We start from the raw sequence: 23803 nt of genomic DNA, 5'->3' as shown, positions 1-23803 counted from the left end.
CACAGCCTTCCCTGTTGGGGACTGCTGCCCTCTAACCTGTCTCCTTCTCATACGAAGGAATATTTAAAAGGGCAAGCTCTCTTCTCAGAGATTCTCAAAATGAATTATGTAGCATATATCTTAATGTTTCTGGTTGGCTGGTAGTGCTCTTTGGGAACCATGCAGGCTTTATTCTCCCAGAACACAAGAAATTTCTTCCACCTGCTGCAGACCCATGCCAGTTATAGGAGAACTATTGTTGTGAAGTAACCCCGCTGACCCCTGCGCACTGTGCTTTGTACTTCACTGGGAGGTCACATAAAAGGTTTGGGAGAGCAGTAGTCAGTAATTGTACACATGCTGCAGTTGAAATGCCTTATTCCTGTCACCCTTAGCAGATGCAGCTTATCTGCAGCAGAATACACTCATACCCTTACAAGAAAAGGAGAAGAAAACGGCTATTTACCCACAGTATCTTTTCACCTTTAAAGGACGTTATAGTTAGCATAGGTCTTACCACTTACTCTCCATTTCTGCTTTTAGCTCTCCTTGCTACCATAGTTTAATTTACTGATTTGGAGGTTCCTTGTCACTCTGCTTTTAGTGCATTCATACATGTTCTTGACAAGGTAAGGCAGAGAGCTTGAATGGTCTCCCATTTATTTATTTAAATTTTTTTTAAGTCTTCAAAGCGTAAATAACTATCACTGTTAAACTGCAATTCTTGAGATATTTCAGTTTTGAGGAGGAAGTAGCTGGAAGTTTAAAACAATTGAAGAGAGGAAAGCTTCAAGTAAATTTTGTACCATTTATGAAATACTTGAAATCCTTGTGTCGCAGTAACCTCCTTGTGTTCAAGAAGCTTTGTTTATCCCAAAGCAAATATTGAATCATTTTTCATGCTGTATTACTGCTGTTGTAGTAGAGGCTGTTTCTTCCAAAAAGGCTGTAACATACTGGACTGTAAAAAGTACATTGTAATTGAGGACTCAAGGTGTAGTAGTAGTTATTGAATGCCTGTGTAATGTATAATAATAATTGTATATATTCAGTACATAGAATTTGAAAGATCCATCCCTGTGGATGTGCCATAAATAAAGACCTAGAGGAGTACAAGAGAACATAAAAAAGGCGCATTTTTGCTTGTAGGGTCCTGATAAAGCCAGGAATGAGGGGTTTGTATTTCATCTCTGCATTTGGGCAAGAGGGTCTTCACTCACACTGGGGAGACATATAATCCAGGTTTTAAAGGCAAAGTTAGAAACTGATACTATAGACAGCCAGGATGTGGTATAGAGATGAAGCAACATGTTCTGTCACTTAAATAAATTACTGGCTTTGTCTTCTGAAGAGGAATTAAAATCTAAAAAATTTGCAGTAATCCAGGTATTTGTTAGAACCCAATCAAGGGAAGTAGTTTGGAGGGTTTGTTTGTTTTAATGTCTTGTTCAGGAAGAAGTACAGTATTTTGCTGTATGTTTTGTTTGGTATAGAGTCACTAAATGGAATCACCTGGATCTGTTTATAGTTGAGTACTTGTGTATGCCTTTGACTAAATGTTGTTACTTGCCTTTATTTACTTATTTATTTATTGCTTGAAGAAAAGCAGTCTTGCTCCATATTCTAATGGAGCATGCATTGTGTAATTCCATGTCTTCAATAAATATCAAAAAAGCTAAAGATACTGTCAATATTGAGAACAATAACTTCCATACTAAATCTAGAGAGAGATCAAATAAAAAACTTCATCTCTAGCTGTTCAAGGTAATTAGACTGAATTCTAATTCTTACAAACATTTGAAGTTTTTTTAAACATTGAAAAAAAACTTAGGTATTTTTATTACTTCAAGAAATTTTTCACTCTCTGCAGAGCAATATAATATTTGTGCATAAGTCAGACATTCAAGCTGGGCGATCCAGTTCAAATAATTTCTGCAATCTCTCTTGGCCTAACCTGTATAACATCTGTGTAGCATTTTCTATGTGCAGGATTTCAAAGGGCTATGCGCGAGGTCCGTTTTGGTCCTTTAACAACTCTAGTAAATAAAAATAGTCATTAAGCATAAGCATACTGCATTGTCTGCGTTGAAGTCTAAAAGTAGTGATATGGTATCTTAAAATATTTTGTAAAATTAAGTTAAAATTCATAAAACTACAGTTATCACGTGTAGGACTTAAAATAGTTGCTATTCTGCTTAACTAGTGAAATGTTGCATAGTAGCATGATTTCTGAAATAGGTGTTGATCTTTTTTGTTCTTTTCTGGGAACCAGGAATAAGTAACATCTGCAACAGCATGTTGCTATCAGGCAAAGGCAATCTGTTGCAGCATCAGCAACATGAGTACCACTGCTGCCCAGTTTTTCTTTACCGGGGGGGGGGGGGCGGAGAAAATAAATTTAAAAAAAAAAAAAAAAACAATGTCTTTTTTTTTTTTTTTTTCTTTCTTTCTTTTTTTTTTAAACCTTTTTTCCCCTTTCTCTCTCCCCACCCCCCAACTGTGTCTGACTTGCCTGACAGGAAATTTTCTAATTGCCGGAACAGCTGGTCACAGCAAAAACGCCAGGCTTGGTCTTCCCTGCTAGACTTAGGATCACTCAGTCAGAAAATCTAAACATCATGGTTTCTTAGTCATGTTTAAGTTTCTGGCTCTACGTGTTCGTTCTGTTCGGGTGAGCTTAGTTTCTTATTTAAAGAATAAGGGGGAAAAGGGGAAAAATTATTTTAATTAAACTTCTAATTTCAAAGCAATTTTAGTCTTTCACTGCTTTGGGATCAGTGCTGTTTGTATACAAAGCCTACTGTATTTTCTTTAAAAAAAAAAAAAAGAGGTTTGTGGTGTGCTCATATTTTGTAGAAGTTTCTAAGGTATCTGTTGATAATTGTGCCTTATTGGGAATTTTTTACCTGTATGTTAATACTGTAAAACTTACTTTTTTTTTCTCCAGAAATGTATGAGCTTAGCTATATGTTAAGTTTTCTCACTGACAGTCTAGTTTTATTAAAAATGTTTGTATTTTTAAAATTCATACTTAGTGGTTATTTTAATAGTTACATTTTCATGTAGTACTTTAAACTGTAAAATATGGGTATGTGTGGAGTGACAGTTAAAATAAGTCAGGCTTATTAACATCTTAAGTTTACTTCTGAAAATGGTATTAAGAATAGTGACGTTCTTGCTTATGTTACAGTTAATGTTATGGTTATTTCAACTTCTAAATGCTAATTTAGTCATAGCAGACATTTAATTTGTATAATTTGGCTTGTTGTTGAGCATATATTTAAACATAAAAGGTTTCTTTAAATTGAGAAAAATCTCTAGTGGAGAACTGTATTATCCCGAGCACTATTTCTGAACTACAATACATGTAAACATGCAATGTGATAGAGCATTTTATCATTGAAACTCAAATCACTTTTCATGTTTCTCCTCCTGTGAGTCTGCAAATACTTTTCCAGGGGGGGAACAAACAAACAACAAAAAAAAAAAAAAAAAAAAAACCACCAAAAAAACCAACCCCAAACCCTTCTCGTGTACTGTCTTAACATCTTAAGTGAAGCAGGTCTGCTAATTTGTAAATAAAAGGGATAGTAATTTAACACCTACTAGCCTATGTACTGGTTTAAACTTTGCAGTATGTGTTAGAAAATGAAATTGAATTTGCTTGCCATAACTGAAAGACTAAAGACATGCGTGTGAAACAATAGAACATAGGCTGCATTGTATACAGGTTTTTTAATGTAAGCCTTGTAAAATCAACATTTATCAACTCATAGTCCTGAATTATAGTTCTTTTCCACAGGCAACATGAAAGGTATTTCTTAGAAGTCTCTGATTAAAAAAAAATTACATTATTTTATCTACTTATGGCAGCTTGATTATATTGTCTTTAGTATTCTGTTGGTTTTAAAATGCTAGACAGTGCAGCCCATGTAAATTTTAGAGTATATTTAGGATATTATCTCAATAAAACAGGAATCATAGCTTTCATAGATTAGTGCTGAATATGCTTGTGGATTTTTTTTTTTTTAACTTTGAATTATTTTTTTAATTGCGATGCTCTGAAGTGTTAGCGCTTACAAAGTAGGAACAAAACTTATATTAAAGTCACTGGGAAATGAAAGTTCCACCCAATGAGTATTTTTTTCCAATGCTGACATGCACAATCTAGTTCATGAGATAATTTCATGGTGTTTGATCGAAAGAGAATTGCGTTACAAAACTGCTTTTGGTGACCAGCATTGAGCTTTTAAAATGCTTACAGGAATTCCTCAGCTTTACCTGCTAAACAATCTACGGCTCACAGTTCCTTTGGGAAAGAAGGAGTAGAGTCCTACTTCTGTCCTGGCTTTTGTGTTTTTATTCTGAGGAGGGGAGGCATCTTCAGAATTACCCTCCCAGTCTGGCCAGTCATGTTTATCCAAACGGCCTCAACTATCCTTTGACTTGTTGCTCTGGGACAGGACTCATTCTTCAAGCTCCTATCTTGCTTCATCTCTAACACCAAAAGAATGGGAGGAGTTCAGTCTCAGTAACGAGGTCTGCAGCCTTCATTATGTGAGTTGGCTACCTGGAACAAATGTGGCCGTAGACATCCTTCTAGGTCTCAAAACTGTTGCAGTAGAAAGCCAGGAATGGAAAAGAGTAGAAGGTGTGGAGAGTAAGGAATAAATACATAAATACAATAATTTTTCTTTATTATCTCTGTACATTGTTTTTCTTTTAGATACTTGACAATTTAAGAATAACAAAAAACCCTGAAACTAAACATTTGCAAATAGAGTTTGCTTTTAGGAAATCTTATTTTCTGTCAGGTAAAACAATAGACACCACCTGCAACAAGTAATTGAAAGTGTAAGTTTTTCCATCTTTTAAAAAGAAGCAAAGACATAAATTGTGAAAACCTGTATTTCTGATTTCAAATGAACATGTTAATTAGAACTTACTTGTGCTCTGTCCTTGCTTTTCTTTGGTACTGGCGTAAAACAGACAACATACACAGACTATCCTCAAGCCAGCTTGACTTAATTTTATGCATGGCAGTGCTTTTCTTTTTGTTGTATTAGAATAATTGCTACTTCAAAAGCAGCATTTTTAATCATCCTCTTAGAACAATTGTTTGTGTATAAGCATTTAAGTAATCATTAGTTCTATTAAGTGACTCAAATGAAGTATTAATCACAAATATAAGGAATGTTTTTTATTCCATGGTTTAGCTCACTAACATTGCTTACTGAAGTAGTGGGAGATTATGAAATGCTTGTTGGACATTGATTTTTTTTTTTTTTTTTTAAAGGCAGTTTTGAGTTTAAAGGTAGGAGTATAATGAGTATAGAATGTATGGATGTATATAGAATGTGTTTGAGATTTTTAAAAATACCTAGACTGGTGCATCCCTCACATTTTTAACTCCTGTTTTTAACTTAATAAAGATTTCCATAAGCCCTACTACAAAAGGTAAAAGTAATTGGTTTTCAGTTTGTTGGCTCTTTTTTTTACTTCAAAAAGCATAGCTCATATGGGTTTTACTACTTCAGGTAATACTGAAAATTCATCCTACATTCATAACAAGTTGGGAAAGTAAAAATGCATCTCGGAGACTTCCTCACTCAAGGGAGGGGAGGAAAAGGAAATTATGTATATGAGCTGGGGAACTGTGCCAACATTGAGTCATCCTTTTAAAATCACTTGATATCCAATAAGCTTGCTGTCCTCACAGGACATAACTGCTTTATGTAACTTCAGCACCAAGGTTTAATATCATAGCCAATATTTCAGAAATGGTTTCTATTTGATTACAGGAATCAACATTATTCTGCCTGTGACAGAAAAACATTTTGCCAAATACAGCAATGCCCAGCTGAGCCCTGATAAGTACAATGAAGGCTAAAAAAGTAGTAAAAGGAAACTTGCAACCGTGGTTGGTGGAGCAGTGTTAAGTAACTTTCTGGGGAATCCATTTTTCTGTTTTCAGCCTTATCTTCACTTGTACTGAATGTACATGTGCCTCAAGAATGTGCATTTGTCTAGAGGAAGCAAAACATTCCTGAAAAAGAGATTGAGAGGGGTGAAAACAAAGCTGCTACTTCCGTAACAGAAATGGAAAAATCTATGTAGCTACATACCTAATACTAACAAATGAAAACAGATAAAAGTATTTTTGCTGCTGCTCAACTTTCAAGTGGAAAAGGTTGCAATTAGCTCTTTATTCACTGGATTTGCTTTTTTGAAAACTGTATGGCCAATACTATAAACTGATAGAGCAGATACAGTTTATAGATAAAATAGTATAAATTGATACAGTTTGACAGATAAGTTAAAAATTAATTAAGTGCAGCTGAACAGTATTACAGGGAAGTGCACTATGAACTGTCCTTTACACTGATAGAAATGACTATTACCTGTCTTATAGGAAAAGGGTTGCACTTTAATACTGTTGAAATATTTGTATCTTTATTTCAGAAACTTAATTCTAAAATTTATTTTAGGGTTGTCATCTTATATTGAAAGATGGCTAATGTTTGAAGGGGGTGTTCACCAATACTGGCAATATAGATCTGACTTAGTTGTTGTGACTAAAACTAGCAGAAAGATATTCCGCCCCCCCCCGCCCCCCTCCTTCTGGTTCCTGACTGTATAGAAGTGGAAATTCCAGAATTGTGAACTTTCCTAATGGTAATTCTGGCTGTTTCGCAAGGGTAAATTATCACTATACAAAATAAATACATAAGACCGATTTTAACGCATTTTAAGATGTTATTTTAAATAGAAAATATTCATAAACCAGTTCCTGGAAGAGTTTCTGGTGCGATCCCACCAACATTTCTTCATGTACTAATAGTGTCCATTTAGAAGGAGTGTTAAAAATACTAATATTGGCACAGTTAAATGCTAACTTGTGTATTAAAACAAAGAATCTTACACAATTTGGGGGAGTGGCTTTACTTTGGCAGGCAGTGACTCTGAAAGGACTAGCAATACCACTGAACACTGGCTCGTGGTCGGTCCCTTAGCAGCTGCAGTCTCTGCAGGTTGCAGCAGGACGATTGTGGCTAGGAGTAGTATGGGGCTATCGGTCTATCTGCAGCATAAAATCAGTCCATTGTTACTGTGTCTAGCAGGGATGCAAGGGCTTCCAAAATAACATTAAAAATCAAGTATTCAAAATAAAAAATGATGCAGAGAAAACCTTACAAAACAAGGAGCTGGAAGGTTGCTTTACAGTGAAAAATCTGAACAAGCTCTTACTTATCTTAAGGGGCAAATTAAGTCATAACTGAGTCTGTAAGTACCTATACGTAGAAGATGCTTCTGATTGTACCTTCTTAATTCTGTTAAGAGCAGTACAGAATTAACAGATAAAGGTGAAACCTGAGTAATGTTGGAACCAGGAATATCAGTATTTAAGTTAATTTCTCCAGTAAATACTTAAGCTGGCTTAGATATCAGAACAGATTTTAATTATTCATTGAGACTAAAATTTGTTAATCTGTTTGTCTAACGTTTACCTTAAGTCAAAGTCTTAAACCCCATTTTTACAGTTTCTGGTCAGAATGTCAATAATCTTTGCTGTCCGGGAAGAAGTTTTTTTGAATGCAGGACCTGTCCAAGGGGTTTTTTGCATAGGCCAGATTTCCCTCCCACTGGGTTTTGATGAACTCGAGTATGCATAGTCATGTCTGTCCTAGTCGTCTGTGCCTCTTGTCAGAAAAATATAGTTTATTTAAAAGCCTTACTGAGAGGCAAGTTGCTTCTCAATTCCAAAAGCAAACATACTATGGTATTTTTTTTGTCCACAAATTGTGTTGTAAAATTCAGAGGCTTTGTTTTATTTAAAATGAGTGTGAGGGTTAATGTTTTATCCTTGTTCCTTTTTTTATGTCAGTTATTTCATAACTTCCATCTGTGTTAGCTGCAGAAGGGGTTGGTATGGGGCCTTTTAGTTTCTCTCACTGTGAAACCTTTTATTCGGATGTTACAGGTTTGGTGTTGTATTTCTTGATATATTTCATATAGCCAGCAAGCGTGCAGAGGGAAAGTTCTTTGATCAGTGCATAGTCATCTGCCAGCTGAAACTCAATGCGCTTCTGAGGAAATTGTCAACTACATCTAGGTAGTATTCATTTTGTGGGAAAGTGAACATGCAACCTTGTTTTGCAGTCACTTCTGTCCCTTTTATTAACGGAATACGGATGTTGTGTGTTATCTTTAATATCCCCTTCCGATGCAAAGGACTTGAGATAGGATACAGTTATTCATCACATATCTCATGCAATAAGAACTTCTGGGGTTTTCTAAATCCATATATGAACTTTTTTATAGACAGAATTTTCTCAGAAATCTGTTTCTGAATTTGTTAGAAGCTTCCTGGTGAAATTTGGGTATCATGAAGGAGCCATTTATTTCGTTTAGCCTTTAACTGCTGTTACTCTCATTTTTGTCATCAAGTAAGAACACCCATTTTCCACAATAACAGGCATCAGAGTCATCAAAAATGTAATGCCAATCCTTTTGAAGTGTTTTAGCATGTTAAAATAAATCAAATGTTATTTCAAAAAGCCTTAACCTATAGATACTCATAGCATGTACTGCACATGCTTATCTTTGCTCTCGAAATTATAAAAAATAAACTGCCAGTTGTTGTTATTCTGTGCATAGTTGACCACAAATATATTTTTCAGAAGCCCACACTGTTACAATCAAAAAAAAAAAACCTTCCCGACTCCCTCCAACTTCCAGTCTTGTTGTGCGTGCATATCTTTGTTAGAGATCTTACCTTTGGATATCTTGGTTTTGGTTAACTTTCTGTATTTCATCTGATTTCAGTTTAATTTCCCTGAAGCTGACAGCAGAGACGATGTGGTCAGTCTTTCTGTTCAGGATGAGCCTAGTTTACTTTCAGAATCACATTCTATTTGACCTGAATGCTTTGGATGTCTTAAGCTGTAAATGTTTCCCTGTATTTTTTTCTTACCTTTCCAATTTTATGTCACTTCATGACTTTACGCCCATTAGATAGCTGCTTCTTTTTCCCTTTAGTGTAATCTATACATATCATAATTTTAACTTATACTTTCAGTATATTGAAGAATGTATACTCAGATCTTTGTCACTCATTGCGAAGCTGAACAACAAATTGCTCTTTTAATAACTGTTATCTAAAATATGCTATCATAAAGAGTTAAGTGTTTAAAATATCTCTACTCATATTCACATAATTTTGAGTACCCAAAAAAGGAGGAATCTGTCTTCCGGGGATACCTTTCCTAAGTAAGCATTCCATGTGTGACATACCAGCTTATTCTTTGATATTCTGTTTAAGTTAATTCACATCTAATTCTTACATATCTTTGAGAGTAAGGTAACTTTCTTGCTGAATTTCCTGTTTCTGTCCCAGTGTCTTGGAATTTCTTTGTCAAGCACTTGTCATTGTGCATGTTCACACTGCGCTTATGTGTTTATTCAAGAAGCTGAAACTGAGAATTTTAGGTGCAGCAGGAGCCCTCCGGTGTTTGGATGTGCTAATGTTCTTTATTCCAGATAGCCTTCCTCTTCCTGATACAAGTGAGAGCATAAATCTGATCCTGTGCCATCTATATAGATGATTCAGAGCTTTTTCCTTGTGGATTATTTTGTCGGTGTCAGAGCATACATTTAATTTTTTTTTAAATCATTTTAATCTTTAGTCAGTTGTTTCTCTGTCCTTTTTATATAAAATTTGTGGACTAAGAATACTTCAATTTTTTGAGGTGCTATTTAAATTCTAATGAGTGTTTATTGTATTCTCTAAATTTATCGGATTTAGGTTGTGTCATAAGAATACATCTCATATGGCACTCGCAATACTTAGTTGTTGTAAGTGCATGTCTGGCAACCCTCTCTTAAAGTGTCTACAGATGGTTTAAGCTCAGACTCCAGAATTCTTTCATGGACCCCTTTACTTTTTTTCCTTTCATACCACTGTCACGTTATCTTCAGGAATTGGAAGTTAGAGGTCAAAGGGCCATGTACTCTTTTTGCTGCTGTATTCATGATTAGAAAATAAAATCAATCTGTAAAAAGATTGGAATTATTAGGAGTAATAAAAGTAAAAATTACAAGTCCGTGAGAACAATAGGAATCGTATTGTGGATGATACTGGCAGCTCTCCTGGCAGTTCAGAGCCCAGTTTACTAGCCCTTTTCAGTTGTCCCTAGAACATACTGATCAGAAAAAGGTCTGCAGATAAACTAATCTCTGTAAAGCAAGCAGCGTGTTATGCCATCCAGCTCTGCAGGAGCCACTTCTTTACACACAGAACCGTTTTCAGATCTCCTACTGAAAATTCAGAAATGTGAAGGATAAATTGCAGAAGATTCTATGTATAGATAAACTCACATTTTTGTCTTCCTTTTCTGGGCTTTTTCGCCACTATGGAGAAATACTTACCTAGTGAGGCTCTTCTGCTTCTGCTTCCTTTAGGGTTTGAAGTCCAGTTTCCTTTTAATACATTGTCTAATAGTTGTTCCTGTAATAAGATCTCAAAAACAAATACAAGTATTTTATGTTACAGCAGAGTTAATTTAGTCTTGAATTAAAAAGTGAACATAAAAGAAATCCACATAAATTCAATTACTAGAACAAAAGTGAGTATTTAGTGTTCATTAAGTACCTAAAATATAGAATTTTTCCAGGGACATGATTAGGCTATTATGTTTATAGCCTAATAATGGTTAAATAGTTTTTCACTGCTTGGCTAGAAGTTGTGTATCCTTCCCCCTCCCTGTGACAAGCATGTTTCCTATTCTAATTTGCAGCTGATTTCTAAAGAGAAAAAGGAGTCACCCTTGGGGGTGCTGACCACCCCATCCCCCCCCCCCCTTTTTTTTTTTAAGCTTTTTCTCTTTAAAATTTGATTTGTCTGTGGAATATAGTCCATTCAGTGTTCTTTCCTATGTATGTATGCATTCCTGTGCATAGACATGTATTGTGAGGTACATTACTAAGAGCTTACTTATACTGAGAGACTTACTGACCAGAATAGTTCTGGCTTGCAAACTATTATCGGTACAGGAAGTTATTCTGTAATACTGGTGTTTTAAATTCATACCCAAACTTGTTTGTCACTCGCTTCCGTTCTAGGCCAATGTTGATTTAACACTATTACACTGTTAAGGAAATGTTAAGGAAACTCACAGTAATGTTACCTTCTGTTTGTTTCTTTGCATTCTATATTTAGTTTCACGATAATGGAAGCCAGTAGCAACCACTTTAAGTTGACTAACACAGCGTGTGCTGTTTTTTTTTTTTTTAAATGTGGTTTTCTTTGACAGTTTTACTTTCTAGTGCAAAGAAGGCCTTAAGAGAGAGCTGTGTGGCTAGAAAAAGAAAATCATGTCTTGGGACTTCTATTTAGACATTGCTGCAGTATAAGGCTCAAGAAAGGGGAGCTTTGCAAGCTTATAAATAACAGAAATAAAATATAGGGTGTAGTTATAACTGGAAAGAAGATCCCACCATTGCAATGGCCAGATCACTGGTGAGTGAGTGTCTGTAGTGGTGTGAAAGTTGTCAGGGAGTAGAAGAAAGGAGAGGAGGACCAGAGTCTTTCAGCAACCTACACATCATCTCATTTAATTTGAATTAATCACATCAGAGAAATGTTTTTTCCAAGTATCAGGGAATGATCAGAGGCAGAGCGTAAGATAAATTCAGTAGCAGACTGAATGGCTGGCTTCTCTTCCAGCTTACTGTAAGATGGCATCTATCAACTAATATAATTAGTGCAGTTGGCTGAGAAAGAGATCTCTTTTTACAGTGTGAAAGGCTTGTATTTTAATTCAGGTAGATACTGGGTACAGTGAGGGTTGATTACTTCTGCATATAATTTGCATTTCTATAAAAGCCTTAGCTTTTGTATTTTTAACTGCATTTGCAAAATACTGTTTAGGTTAAAATAACAAACGTTCAGCAATTATGTCAGAAAAGGAAACTGCAAATTTGTGGGTAACTATTCATCATAAATCTTGCTCTCAAACATATGTTATGGACAAGCTACTAAAGTAGGATATGATCCGAGTTTCCATTTCATTTAAAACAGAGTTGTATTAGGTCTGCCTTAAAGGGACTGAAGAGCATCTGAACCCTGAGAAACTGCGAAGACTGGGAATATTCTCTTAGTATCAGGAATGCGAAGTCGTGGTTTGGGTTTTTTTAGAGCGTGCCTGAAATAACCACTGGGAAGTTGGTTGCATAATAATTGCATTAAAAAATAATTTTTGTTTGTGTATAGAGAACAAGTTAATATCTTTTCTTCTTCCTTTCTTGTTTTTGTTACATTTTGTGATGCTTTTAAAGCAATGTGTCTACCTGATCGCTTTGTGTCCCTAAATCTGGGTAGATAACAAAGATTTGAGGAAGTTCTGTTTCACACATTTTTTTACTTTCCCAAGATTACCAAGGAGCTAATAGATAAAACAGTTAAGCAGAAATGGATCAAAGCATCCAAAGTAACGTGTACTTGGCAATCTGTTCTACTGTGCTGTTCCTCCCCTCGGATTCTCTAAGATTGCAGTGGGTGGTTTAAGCAGTATGTAATCCAACTGATCATATACTAATTTAAAAGATGAAAATACAAATGTCCACCAGCAAATAATTCCTTTGACAAGTAGAAGGAATCAATATTTCTTTCAAACTCTAAAGATTCAGCCTTGAGTCAACAATGGCAGCATTTTCTCTTGAAAGGAAAAAGGAGTTCAGGTTTCCTAGGAGTAGTGCACAGCATGCATACATGCACATGCATGCAAAATTTTGGCTGTCTTACAATGAAAACTGGCACCTATCCTTATTGGTCATCTTAATTTTAGAACACCCAAGACAAAGTTCTTGACATTAAAATATCTTTTTTTACTTTCTGATTTTAAAAGTTGCCAGGATGTTCTGTGCATTATTCCAAAGTGTACATTGGAACTTTTTTATATATGTACACACTCACACATAAATGCTCAGGATTTGTTATGTGCGGTTTGTTTCCAGCTTTGGTTGGAATCTTTTGAAAAAAGAACCTTCTGAAAGAGAAGTGTTGATCTAGGAGAAGCATATGTTTGAGCACAGACACGTGTACGGACAGTTGCTCTGCACTTACACATGGTACTGAAATGACCGGGTACAAAAGGATACTTTCAGCAATAATTCAGGCACATAAATTTTGCTGACTACTTGAAAAATACATAAATTAGTGCTGCAGAAGCACAGCTTTAGAACGCTGCCTCTACTCCCCATCACTAGAACTAATTAGTGCAGATTTTGGTGCATCTAGATAAGGGGGAAGATAAGGAGCAAGGAAGATGTACCCTTGGTGGAAAAGGGTCAGGTTAGAGAATACTTAAGCAAACTGGATGTACGTAAGTCCATGGGCCTTGATAGGATGCACACGAGTGCTGAAGGACCCAGTAGATGCCATTGCGAGGCCACTCTTGATGATCTTCCAATGATCAGGGTGACTGGGAGAGGTGCTTGAGGACTGAAGGAAAGCAAATGTCACTCCTGTCTTCAAAAAGGACAAGAAGGAGGACCCAGGGAACTACAGGACGGTCAGCCACACCTTGATCCCTGGAAAGCTGATGGAACAACTAGTCCTGGAAACCATTTCCATGTACATGAAGGGCAAAAAGGTAACTGGGGTTAGTCAGCATGGATTCACAAAGGTGAAGTCATGTTTGACCAACCTGAAGGGAGGGTGCAGAGAGGACGGAGCCAGGCTCTTTTCAGCAGTGCCCAGTGACAGGACCAGAGGCAATGGGCACAGACTGAGACACAGGAGGTTCCCTCTGAACACCAGGAAACACTTTTTCACTGTGAGAGTGACTGAGCCCTGGCACAGGTTGCCCAGGGAGGCTGTGGAGTCTCCCTCCTTGGAGATTTCAAAACCTATCTGGCCATGGTACTGGGCAACCAGCTGTAGGTGGCCCTGTTTGAGCAGGGGGTTTGGACCAGATGATCTCCAGAGGTGCCTTCCAACCTCAACCACTCTAATTCTGTGAAATAAATCTGAGACTTCCTCACTAAACGGAGGAAAAGTATTCTCAGGTTTATTTTATTTGCTATAGCCCATAGAAGGGATAGGAAGAGAATGCACAAAAAGTTGAAATTGTAGTTAGTATATACGTGTTATGTAAGTTAACCTACAGTCAGTGCTGCTTAGGTTGGATTGTGCATAATGCCTAGATAGTTCTTCAGATGACATTGATAAGAATGCAGGCTTTTTACTACTTTTGAACAGCTGCCGATAAGTTCTGAAATCTTTTTCCTTGTGTGGCAAGGAGTGTTGCTTTTCAGGGGACTTTCAAATTCTGTGCAGAAAATACTGAATTAAGTGCAGAGCACAAAAAGACTAGAAGATCCACTGCCCTTTACAGCTTTCTGGTGACTAGTTCCTCCCAGAAGGGGGAATGCTGAAGACTGGCAGCTTTTGTAGAATAGACGCTCCTTGAGAAGAGAGGCAATGAGATTCTTTTCCTCACCAGAATTTTCTCAGTGGTAGGTCGAGGCTTTATTGTTGATGAAGTGGGGGTGGAGGGTGTGCCGCTTGCAGGGAAATGTCTTGAGTCTTACATTGTTTTATAAAGGTGAGCGTTAGCATTGCTGCAGCATAGTGGTTCTCATTCAAGTGTGAAAAAGGAGGGCTTTCCTAAGAGATCTGGTCCGTTTGATGCACTCTAGGTGTGCTTTAAGAGGACTAAATTCTTAAGAAGGTTGGTTTCCATTATTGGATTGTGAATCTGGAATGGAGATTATGAAGCAAACAATATGGGCCTAAGCACAAAAGCTTGGGAATCACTGACTTGTTATTGTCAGCTCTGTTATTGTCTAGATTCTGACATATCCCTAAAAGTTTAAGCCACATAGTTACTGAACTAATACTACCTTTTGTAACAGATACAGTTTATTTTTTGTGTCTTAATTACGCAAATAGTGTTGCTTAGTGTTTTTCATCTATGTTTGGGAGTGTGTAGTTTATTGGATTCAGCGGCACTGGTATTTTTCAACATATTGTGAATTTATAAATATTTTAGGAAGATGCACCACTAACGTAAACTTATTCCACTCTTTTCCTCTGTCAGGAAGAAGGAAATATCAAAGAAATTGCAATAACTCATCATGTAAAGGAAGGACATGAGAAAGCAGACCCTTCACAGTTTGAACTTCTGAAAGTACTAGGACAAGGATCCTTTGGAAAGGTTGGTAACGGAACTCTCGTGGAACCAATTATTCAGGAATACGGCATTGAATAATATTAGGAGTGAAATATTTAGAACAGGCACAATCTTGCATTAAGGCAATGGTGCAGGAGAAAACTGCTTTCTAAATTAGTGCTAACTAGCCACTGTAATTGTGGCAGATCTTTTCAAAGCAGTAATTTTTTTTTCTAGTTTGTACGATGTATGATATATAGATCTCAAAGATCCATAGAAAAATTGGCTTGATAAGAAATAATCAGGTATTCACTGTTAAAATGGAATGTGATTTTTCTATAACTACTCTTCTATGTTTGAGGGGGCGAGGGTTGAAAGGTTTTTTTGATAAGTATTCCTAGTTGCTAACTTGCTAATGGTAGTTTATCACCAGAACATAAGCTATAGGCAGAATTTATTTTTGTAGCAGATGGTAACTGTAAAGAACAAATTTTAGGCAATAATGGCTACTGAAGTAAACATGATATACCCTAGTCACGTTCGTGCTAGGCATTATCTGTCATAATTTGGTTAAGGCACAATGTACCTTGATATTTATTTGAAGCTCCGTTAAAGAGTCAATGTTTCTGGCATTTAGTGAGTACTGTCCACACTGAGATCTCACCAGGTGTACATGATTCATACTTTTAGTTGTCCAAATCCAACTTGGAAGCAAAACATTAACTTCATGTGGCAAGACAGATCATTGAAACGGAATGGAATATGCAATGTAAGACAACAGAGACTTTACATCCATTTTCAGCCATAATTGCAATTCTGAATGTGATGTTAAGCTCTAGCATAGAATGCCAAATCCGTCGTGGATATGCGGGAAAATGAGAATAATTGGTCCAATTCTCTCTTGGTGGTAGGAAGTTACTGTTAGTCACATCATTGGAGTAGCAGTTCCAGTTAAGCTTGGAAATCTAGATGTTTAGAAGCTATAAAATTTTGTATTCAAACTAGTAAGAATTCACTGAGAAACCTGATACCAAAGGTGGTTTCCTGTGTTGTTTGATTTCATCCAGAATCATAACCAAGTTTTTATTTGGAAATCTTCAAATCAGGAGCAGTAAATCATTCAGGGGCAAGGAAATGTAAGCTAATAAATGAAAATTTCAACAACCTCTTTTATTTTATTGATATTACTAAATTCAATGCTATAACTGCTGGGGGGGCAAGTTTTGAAAATGCGAAAGTAATTAACTCTCTAGCTGACCCAAAAGTATTGCAAAAATGCCGATCTTGTCCTCAATTGTTTTAGCTTTTAAGCAAAAAGGATTAATAATACAAAACCCATAATCCCTTTTTTCTAATAATTTGGGAAGATGTCACTACTTCCCATACAGTTTAAAAAGACTAATTTGCATGCTTTACAAAGTCTCTTGATGATGTTCTGGTAATCTCTGGATAATGCAAAGGGATGTTAACATAAGTGGGAACTGGATACAAAACCAGACATAAAACTAATTTCATATAACACGTTTAACATTCTCGTATATCACAACGTGTCTCTATGCTTTTTCATAAATAACCAGAAAACCTGTGGCAGGTCTATTTTTTTCTTCTTCATTTCTAAATCTAAAATTTGGCTCTACTGGAATTCATTTTGTATTAAGGATATTAAAAACAATCCCACTCAAGAAATCCCATTTCACTAAAGAAGGAAATGAAACACACTTTAATTGAGGCTGGTTGTACTTTATTGGTACGTGCAAAACTCAACTGAAGCATGTCATAAAAAAAAGTTTTTGTGACACAAGGTTGGATCTTATAATTTTATAGGTGACTTTTTAAATTATTTTGTTATGCATTGATTCATGTAGTTTTCTGGATTGACTTTTTTACACACATTTATTTTCATATCTGACAATTATTTTATGAGCACTTTTGCTGTGCTATCTTATGAATTTTAATAACACTATTTAGAGATTAATATTAAAAAGCTGAATTTTGTGTTCCAAATTTGTCTCAACTTCTGAGAGAATCTAAATTCATCCTTTCTTTTATTCACTGAAATTAATTAAGTTAAACCAAAATTAATTTGGTAGACTGTTTGTCTTGAATGAACCTTCTAGATTATGAAATGAAGGAGTTGCAGTAAAAACTGCAAGGAAATTTTTGTTGGCTTTGCAGAAGCTAAAAGTGTTGAAGAAGCTAATAATAGTATTGGGAGGAATAATAATAATAATGTTGAAATAATACTGACTACTTGAATTTCATAGCAAAGTATATTGATCTGACTTGCCTTTATTTTCTTTTAAGAATTCTTTTTAATTTTCAATGCAGGTCTTTCTTGTCAAAAAAATCTCAGGATCAGATGCTAGACAGCTTTATGCAATGAAGGTATTGAAAAAAGCCACCTTGAAAGGTAAGCATTGTTTAGAGAGAAAAGAAAAAAAAGAGAAATCGGGGACATTATACCAAAACTTAATCTTTACCCACATGCTGTTCTACAGATTGTATTTTAGAACTTTCTTCTGCCAAACAACAAATAACAGAATACACTGCCTTGTTTTGTAAACCCAGAAGAATTAAGTAAACAACAGTACTATGTTGATAGTTATAGGGGAAAGTAGCTTACATTCCATGCTAAGTTCGTTAGGTGATGATGGTTTAATAGAGGAGTTGTGTTACATCTGCCACCTGACTTGCTCCTGAGCTGTCATTTGAAACTTAATATCCTTCCTACTTTCATTTGCTGTGTATCACCAAGGATACAGTTAATGCCTTTTGCTCAGTTTATATTTAGGTCATGATATTTAACAGTGCATTATATCTGCTGTTTTATTCTGAAAATCCCAAGCACAGGAGTTTAAGTCTTTCTTTAAAACAGAAGTATACACTACCTTTTCCCAAAACTTTTGACACTTGTTCTGGATGTAGGGTATATTTGATAAAATCTTAAGTTACATGTAACCTACTTGAGGAAAAATCAGTTTTAAAATATTTTGTTTCTTGGGTGGTTTTGGTCTCGAATGGTATCAGTAACAAAATAAGTTCAAACCTGAACAATCTCAATTCTGTCCTGGAGAATTCCATAAGAAAAAAAGAAATAATGTATATTTTACTGTAGATTAAAACAAAAGTGATCTTTCACACTAATCCCTTAACCAAAATGTGTATTTGTTGCTTTATGCCATTGCTTAATACTTCTGTATATTTGTAGTTCTTCTAACTCATGACTGCACTGAAATTGCAATGATAATTTTGGGATAGTTCCAACAACTTGTAGTACTTCACCTGTGTTGTTGATTATTATATTGATTTGCAATTTTAACATATGGTTTCATCTGAAAATATTCATAGAATGATGGAGGGAACAAAAACTCGCATTGACTTGTGAACTTCTGCTACAGTGTTGAACCAGAAATTTTTCTGCTTAAGATCTAGTGTTGAATGTCTGTCTCACAAATCTCATTATATATCACTTTCACTTAAAACTATTACAGAGGGTGTAAGTGTTTTTGAACAGTTTCCTATATTTTGGTTCCTCTGTGTTTTGTGGCATGTGCTGTTCTCATTATTTACTTCCTATTTTTCTGAAATTGATTTCCACTAATTTAAGGTACTTTGATATCCTCAATAGCTTTTCATTCTCCAGCCTGTTAATAGCTCAGAACTGGAGTCAAAGGTCATTCAGCAGTTGCTTTTTTAAGACGTTTGAGGGCTTCTCTTCATCACCTTTTGATTGTGGTTTAACCTTACGTGTAAAAATTCCAGTCCAAGCTGCGGATCTAGTTTTGCCTACAGATGGCAGAGACTGATAAATACTGAAATTGGAAGCTTGACTTTTGTTTGGAAAAGGAGACTCATGGGCACTAAGAATTCAAGGATGCAAAAGGCTTGAGCAGAAAGGTGACACCAGCAGGAGGATGCAGCACTCCTCAACACTTTATCTGAATTTTGAGATGCTTTTGAGTATCTTTTGGTTGTGATTCATGTTTTAGGAAAGGTAGACTTCAAAGCAAATGAAGGTTACTGTTGAAATCTTAATATGAAATTAACTGAAATTAATTCTTTTTTCCATAATTGCAACATTTACTGAGATCTAATATTGTCATTTTAAATAATACACTGTATTACTAGATTTGTCTAAGGTTCTCTAGCTCTTTCAAATCTATTTCATGAAGTTATTTTTGTGTTCTGAAATTTAAGGTAAAAATGCCCTCTAAGAATGATTCTTAATCAAAAGCAGTGTGCATGATTCACAAATCAAATTTAGAGAGAGTATTTTCATAGGAATGCAACTATATTAGCCAGATCACGTTGATGTAACTACATAGTCCAACCTTGTTATGTTTAGAGCAAATCCAAGAATATAAACATACAACTTTGTTTAGTGCAGAGACTATTAATACGCTCATCATTCAGTGCCCCTTTATGATGGGGAGAGAGAGAAACAGGACCAAATCATTGCTAGAGAGTCTGGCATCAAACCTATTAAGAAAAATCAATACCTCTAGCAGTACACATATGGAAACTACAGTCAACAAAAGTCAGATTTTTAATGGCTAATACTAATGTCTGAAATGAGCTCGCTTCCTCATACTTTATTTGGTTGAGATTTTGTAAATTGGGACTTTCTCTAGCTTTTCAGAAATAAGGCTTGTTATCCATGTAACTGTTGCGTAGCTATAGGCACTTAAGTCTTTTGAATTTTTTTTCTCAACTGAATCTGCCTAAAAAAAGAATATTCTGCATTTCAATTTTGTAATTCACATGAACCCTTGGAACTGTGGAATCGCACAACTATCTTGTGACATTTTCATTACTTTAGATGTAAAGGTCAAAATTCAAATGTGATGTTTGCTCTGTGTTTGGTGAACACTTATTTTATGTGCTTCCATTTTTAGGAATCTGTTATGTAGGGAGATAGAAACTTGACAGCTTGCTTCATTCATGAAAATGTATCTGTATAACTTTATTTCACAAGTACCTGTGTTATTGTAAGTGCCTGTTTCTGGGAAAAGATAGCTAAGCTTCTAAAAGACCCTTTCGCTTCTTGACTTTTTTTCCCTGCCTTGTAACACTTTAATATCTGAGAACTCTGGCTTGTTAACGGTGCAAGGAATGCCGGCAACTTAAACTTTGGACCAGACTTCAGTGCTCTGGGGCGCTTTCTTCAAGAAGTTGTAACATTTGGGAAAGGGGCAGTAACAAAATGTAGAGTAAGGGAAAGAAAGAGAAATGCAACATCTTAAACCGCTGTAGCAAACTTTGCTAGCTCTCATCTGTAAGAGTTCTGAATTTTGTCTGTGCCCTGGCAGATTTGGAGCTTCGGATGGGAACCAGGCACTGACTGGAGTGGCAAGGGGAGTTGCCTAGGACAGCTGAAGCAGGTGCCGTGCTCAGCTGGCCGTCCTGCCTGTCTTCGTGGATTGCCAGCCCTGTATGCAGGGCATCTGCACGTGGTCCTCAATTAGTTTAATCTGTAGTGGCATAGGAGCAGATACGTGTCTTATTCTGAGCCACCACGGTGGGACGGCACAGGCAGCTTGAGCAGTAACTGCTTCTGATGTCTGATATACTCCTCCATGCACACATTTACTCTCAGTAAAGCTTTTTAAAATCAAAAAGATTGTCTAAAGTACACACTACATTGAATGCATATTCTTTTTATTGTAAGTTCATAATAAAGAAAATTAAAAAAAAAAAATCCCTTCCAAATTGTGAGGGTACTTAATATCTTAAATAGTGCAAGTTATTTGAACGAATTAAACCAGTATAAGCATCTTTATGATAGTATAATTGTATTTATAAGTTTGTTTTGCTATAACTTTAATTCTCCCTACTTTTCAACGGTAGAGAAAATGGCTGTGTTTTCTATATATAGCTGTGGCAGTTTTGCTCTACTGTTTAAAAGGTTCACTAACTATAGGGCAGACTGAAAGGTGGTCATGTTTTCTCTTGTGCTTTTGTTATATGTATTTACCCAGTGTCAGATTTTGCCAACAGCAGAAACTGAAGCAAATTGAAATGTATAAAGAGATTTATCAGAAAACTCTGCACTGTGAAATAAATTCTCTTTCAAGTTTCTTCTGTGTAAAGTATAGTAACCTGCAGTCAATTGTAATACTATGGGATACAATGTGAAGTACATCAGGAAACACAGGAGAAATACTGATTCACGATGTAAATTCTTTTTTCTTTTTTTTTTCTTTCTTTTTTTTTTTTTTTTTTTTAAATCTTACTCATGTTCTGTTGTAGTTCGAGATCGGGTTCGGACAAAAATGGAACGTGATATCCTAGTAGAAGTTAACCATCCTTTCATTGTCAAGTTACATTATGGTGAGTTGCAGAAAAATTCATTTTTATATCATAAAAATGGGTGCTTGTCAAGATAGTACCTAATACAAAAATTATTGGGGGGGGGGAAATAAGCACTCTTAACATGTCATGCAGAAAGTAAACTGAAAAAAGATAGAGAATAGTTTCTGTTGTTCATTTTTTCATTTTATGTTTTCCTTTTAGGATCCAGTTTTTCCCATAGTTCAAACTTCAGATCTCTGTTGCTTTCTGTGGCTTAAATAATGTAGCTTTTACTATTTTTCTTATTACTCTTTTCCAAACTAGATGAGATCTCCCTGTTAAGCTGAGTTTCCAGAGGTTTTAGAATACGTGCATTAGTTACTAATTTGCCCTTTTAAATCTAGACTTTTTACTTCCAAAATCTGGAACGAAACACTGACTAACCTAAGTATAGTTTGTTTTTTTAGAAATTCCGTTGGTGACTTGCTTTGCTTTCACAAGGCATGAGAGTTACTTGGTCCATGATAGAGGAACAGTTACTTAATTCATTTAAATATTTTTTTCCACAAAGGAGAAAGAAGAATAATTCATTTTGATAATGAAAATAAGGGTGAATTATTGGGTATGTTATTCTTCTGATTGTGGGTAAAATTAGACGATGTTTAATTTTTTTAATTAATCTTTTCAGCTTTTCAAACAGAAGGGAAGCTATATCTTATTTTGGATTTTCTCAGGGGAGGAGACTTGTTTACACGTTTATCCAAAGAGGTAAACTTTTTTAATTTGAAAACTGTCTATTGATATAACTTCACTATAAATTGCCTATATTAGGATAGTTTACTTTTTAAATTCAGTTTTCATTGAATAAATTTTTTAATATTTTTAACCAGCTAGGGTTTTTTGTTTGCTTGGGTTTTTTGCACAAAGTAGTTACGTCATGAAAATGCTGTTGGTAGTTTACATTGTTTCTGAAAAAAGGCTTAGAGAAGCAGTCTTTCTGTGCTGCTTTTTACACCTTCCAAAATTTTCTTTCCTATTGCTACCATGTTTAAAGTTGAGTCTCAGAGCATGAATTTATATCAAGTAGTTGTATTCACATTAACTGATTTGTGTCTGGTTTTAATATCCAGAATTTAGAATTATTTAGATTTTTTTTTATGATTTACATATGAACACAAAATTACACTATTTATAAATATAAAAAAAAAAGCAAGAATTGTATTCCACTTATTTTAGTAATTTTCCGAACATGAACACTTTGCCTTTGTCATGCTGGTGATATCCCTGTGTAGATATGTGAAATAATGACTTTGGAAAGTTTGATTACCTCAAATTAATTTGATCATAACTCCTAAAATAAATGCTAACATTTCATATATCTGGGGTTTTTTGGGGGGTTTTTGTTTTTTTTTTTTAATCACTCGTGCAAACATTTCCAACAAATATATAGTAAGATAGAGATATAAATATATACAATGTATATCTGGTAGCCAGAACTTTTAATTGTAGCTGCCTGCCATTTTCCTTTGCTACAGAGTATCCAGGACAGTTGGGTCACCACTAGAAAACTATGTGATTATTAAGAGGAGAGTAGAATGCAATGCATTTTGTGTATAGATAGATCATCACTTCTGTGCAGACCGCATAAATTATTACATTTAATTCAGTAAAGCCATCTGTTTCAAGTTGCTTCTTTTAGTTTGTTTTGCTAATGGTAAGTAGAAAGTTACTAGTATTCTAAAATTGAGATACTTTTTTCTTAAAATCCATAGTTCTTTCTTGATTCCCAAGAAGGAATGTATACTGCTTTCCTGCTGATGACTTTTTCATCTTGAGCCACTCAAATTGTAAAAGATTTAATATGGTTAGATAAGAAATATTCATTATAGGTGCCTGAATCTAAGCTAATTGTTCATAACCGATGGAGTGCAATGGGCATGCTGGACGCAATTAATGTCATCCTCATATCAATTCATGTGATTTGAAAATAGATCAGATGAACTGCAGCCTAAAAGTTCCTGGTTTTTCCCCATTGACTACAAAGGGAAAAGTGATTAATTCAGAGCTAGATGTCTACACTGCAGATGTTTAAGGTTAGGAGAGATGAATTCCATGCAATGTTTTTACAGAACATAGTGTGGGTGTATTATCATCCTCATGGGATCTTTCATTATTTGAGCTTTTAAATGTTTCTTATAGAGATTTCCCTTCTTGAATGTGCCTGTACTAAATATTGGCTCTTTTGCAGAAGTAACATCAGCAACAACGTTTGTACAAGCTTTGATACCACTTTCTCACTTTAAACTACTAAGGGGAAAATATATCGTATTCTTCATTCTTAACTCTTGCTTAAAATAATG

The 23803-nt window shown here is 35.4% G+C and overlaps 1 protein-coding gene across 7 annotated transcripts in view; it reads left to right on the top strand.

The window, feature by feature from the left end:
• Positions 1-23803, top strand: part of RPS6KA3 (ribosomal protein S6 kinase A3) — a 78611-nt gene that overhangs the window by 22405 nt on the left and 32403 nt on the right. For 3 of the 7 annotated variants that reach the window (XM_082304313.1, XM_082304312.1, XM_082304315.1), the window contains exons 3-7: positions 13518-13631; positions 15081-15197; positions 17481-17562; positions 21402-21482; positions 22132-22211. In XM_082304313.1, the coding sequence (XP_082160439.1) occupies positions 13518-13631; positions 15081-15197; positions 17481-17562; positions 21402-21482; positions 22132-22211 (474 nt within the window). Of the gene's footprint in view, positions 1-2498; positions 2651-13517; positions 13632-15080; positions 15198-17480; positions 17563-21401; positions 21483-22131; positions 22212-23803 lie in introns of all 7 variants that reach the window. The other 4 variants (XM_082304316.1, XM_082304318.1, XM_082304314.1 and 1 more) reach the window with 3 other exon arrangements.

Source organism: Platalea leucorodia (assembly GCF_965183815.1).
Source record: "Platalea leucorodia genome assembly, chromosome: 2".
NCBI classification, from domain to species: domain Eukaryota; kingdom Metazoa; phylum Chordata; class Aves; order Pelecaniformes; family Threskiornithidae; genus Platalea; species Platalea leucorodia.
This window is presented reverse-complemented; position numbering and strand designations above follow the sequence as displayed.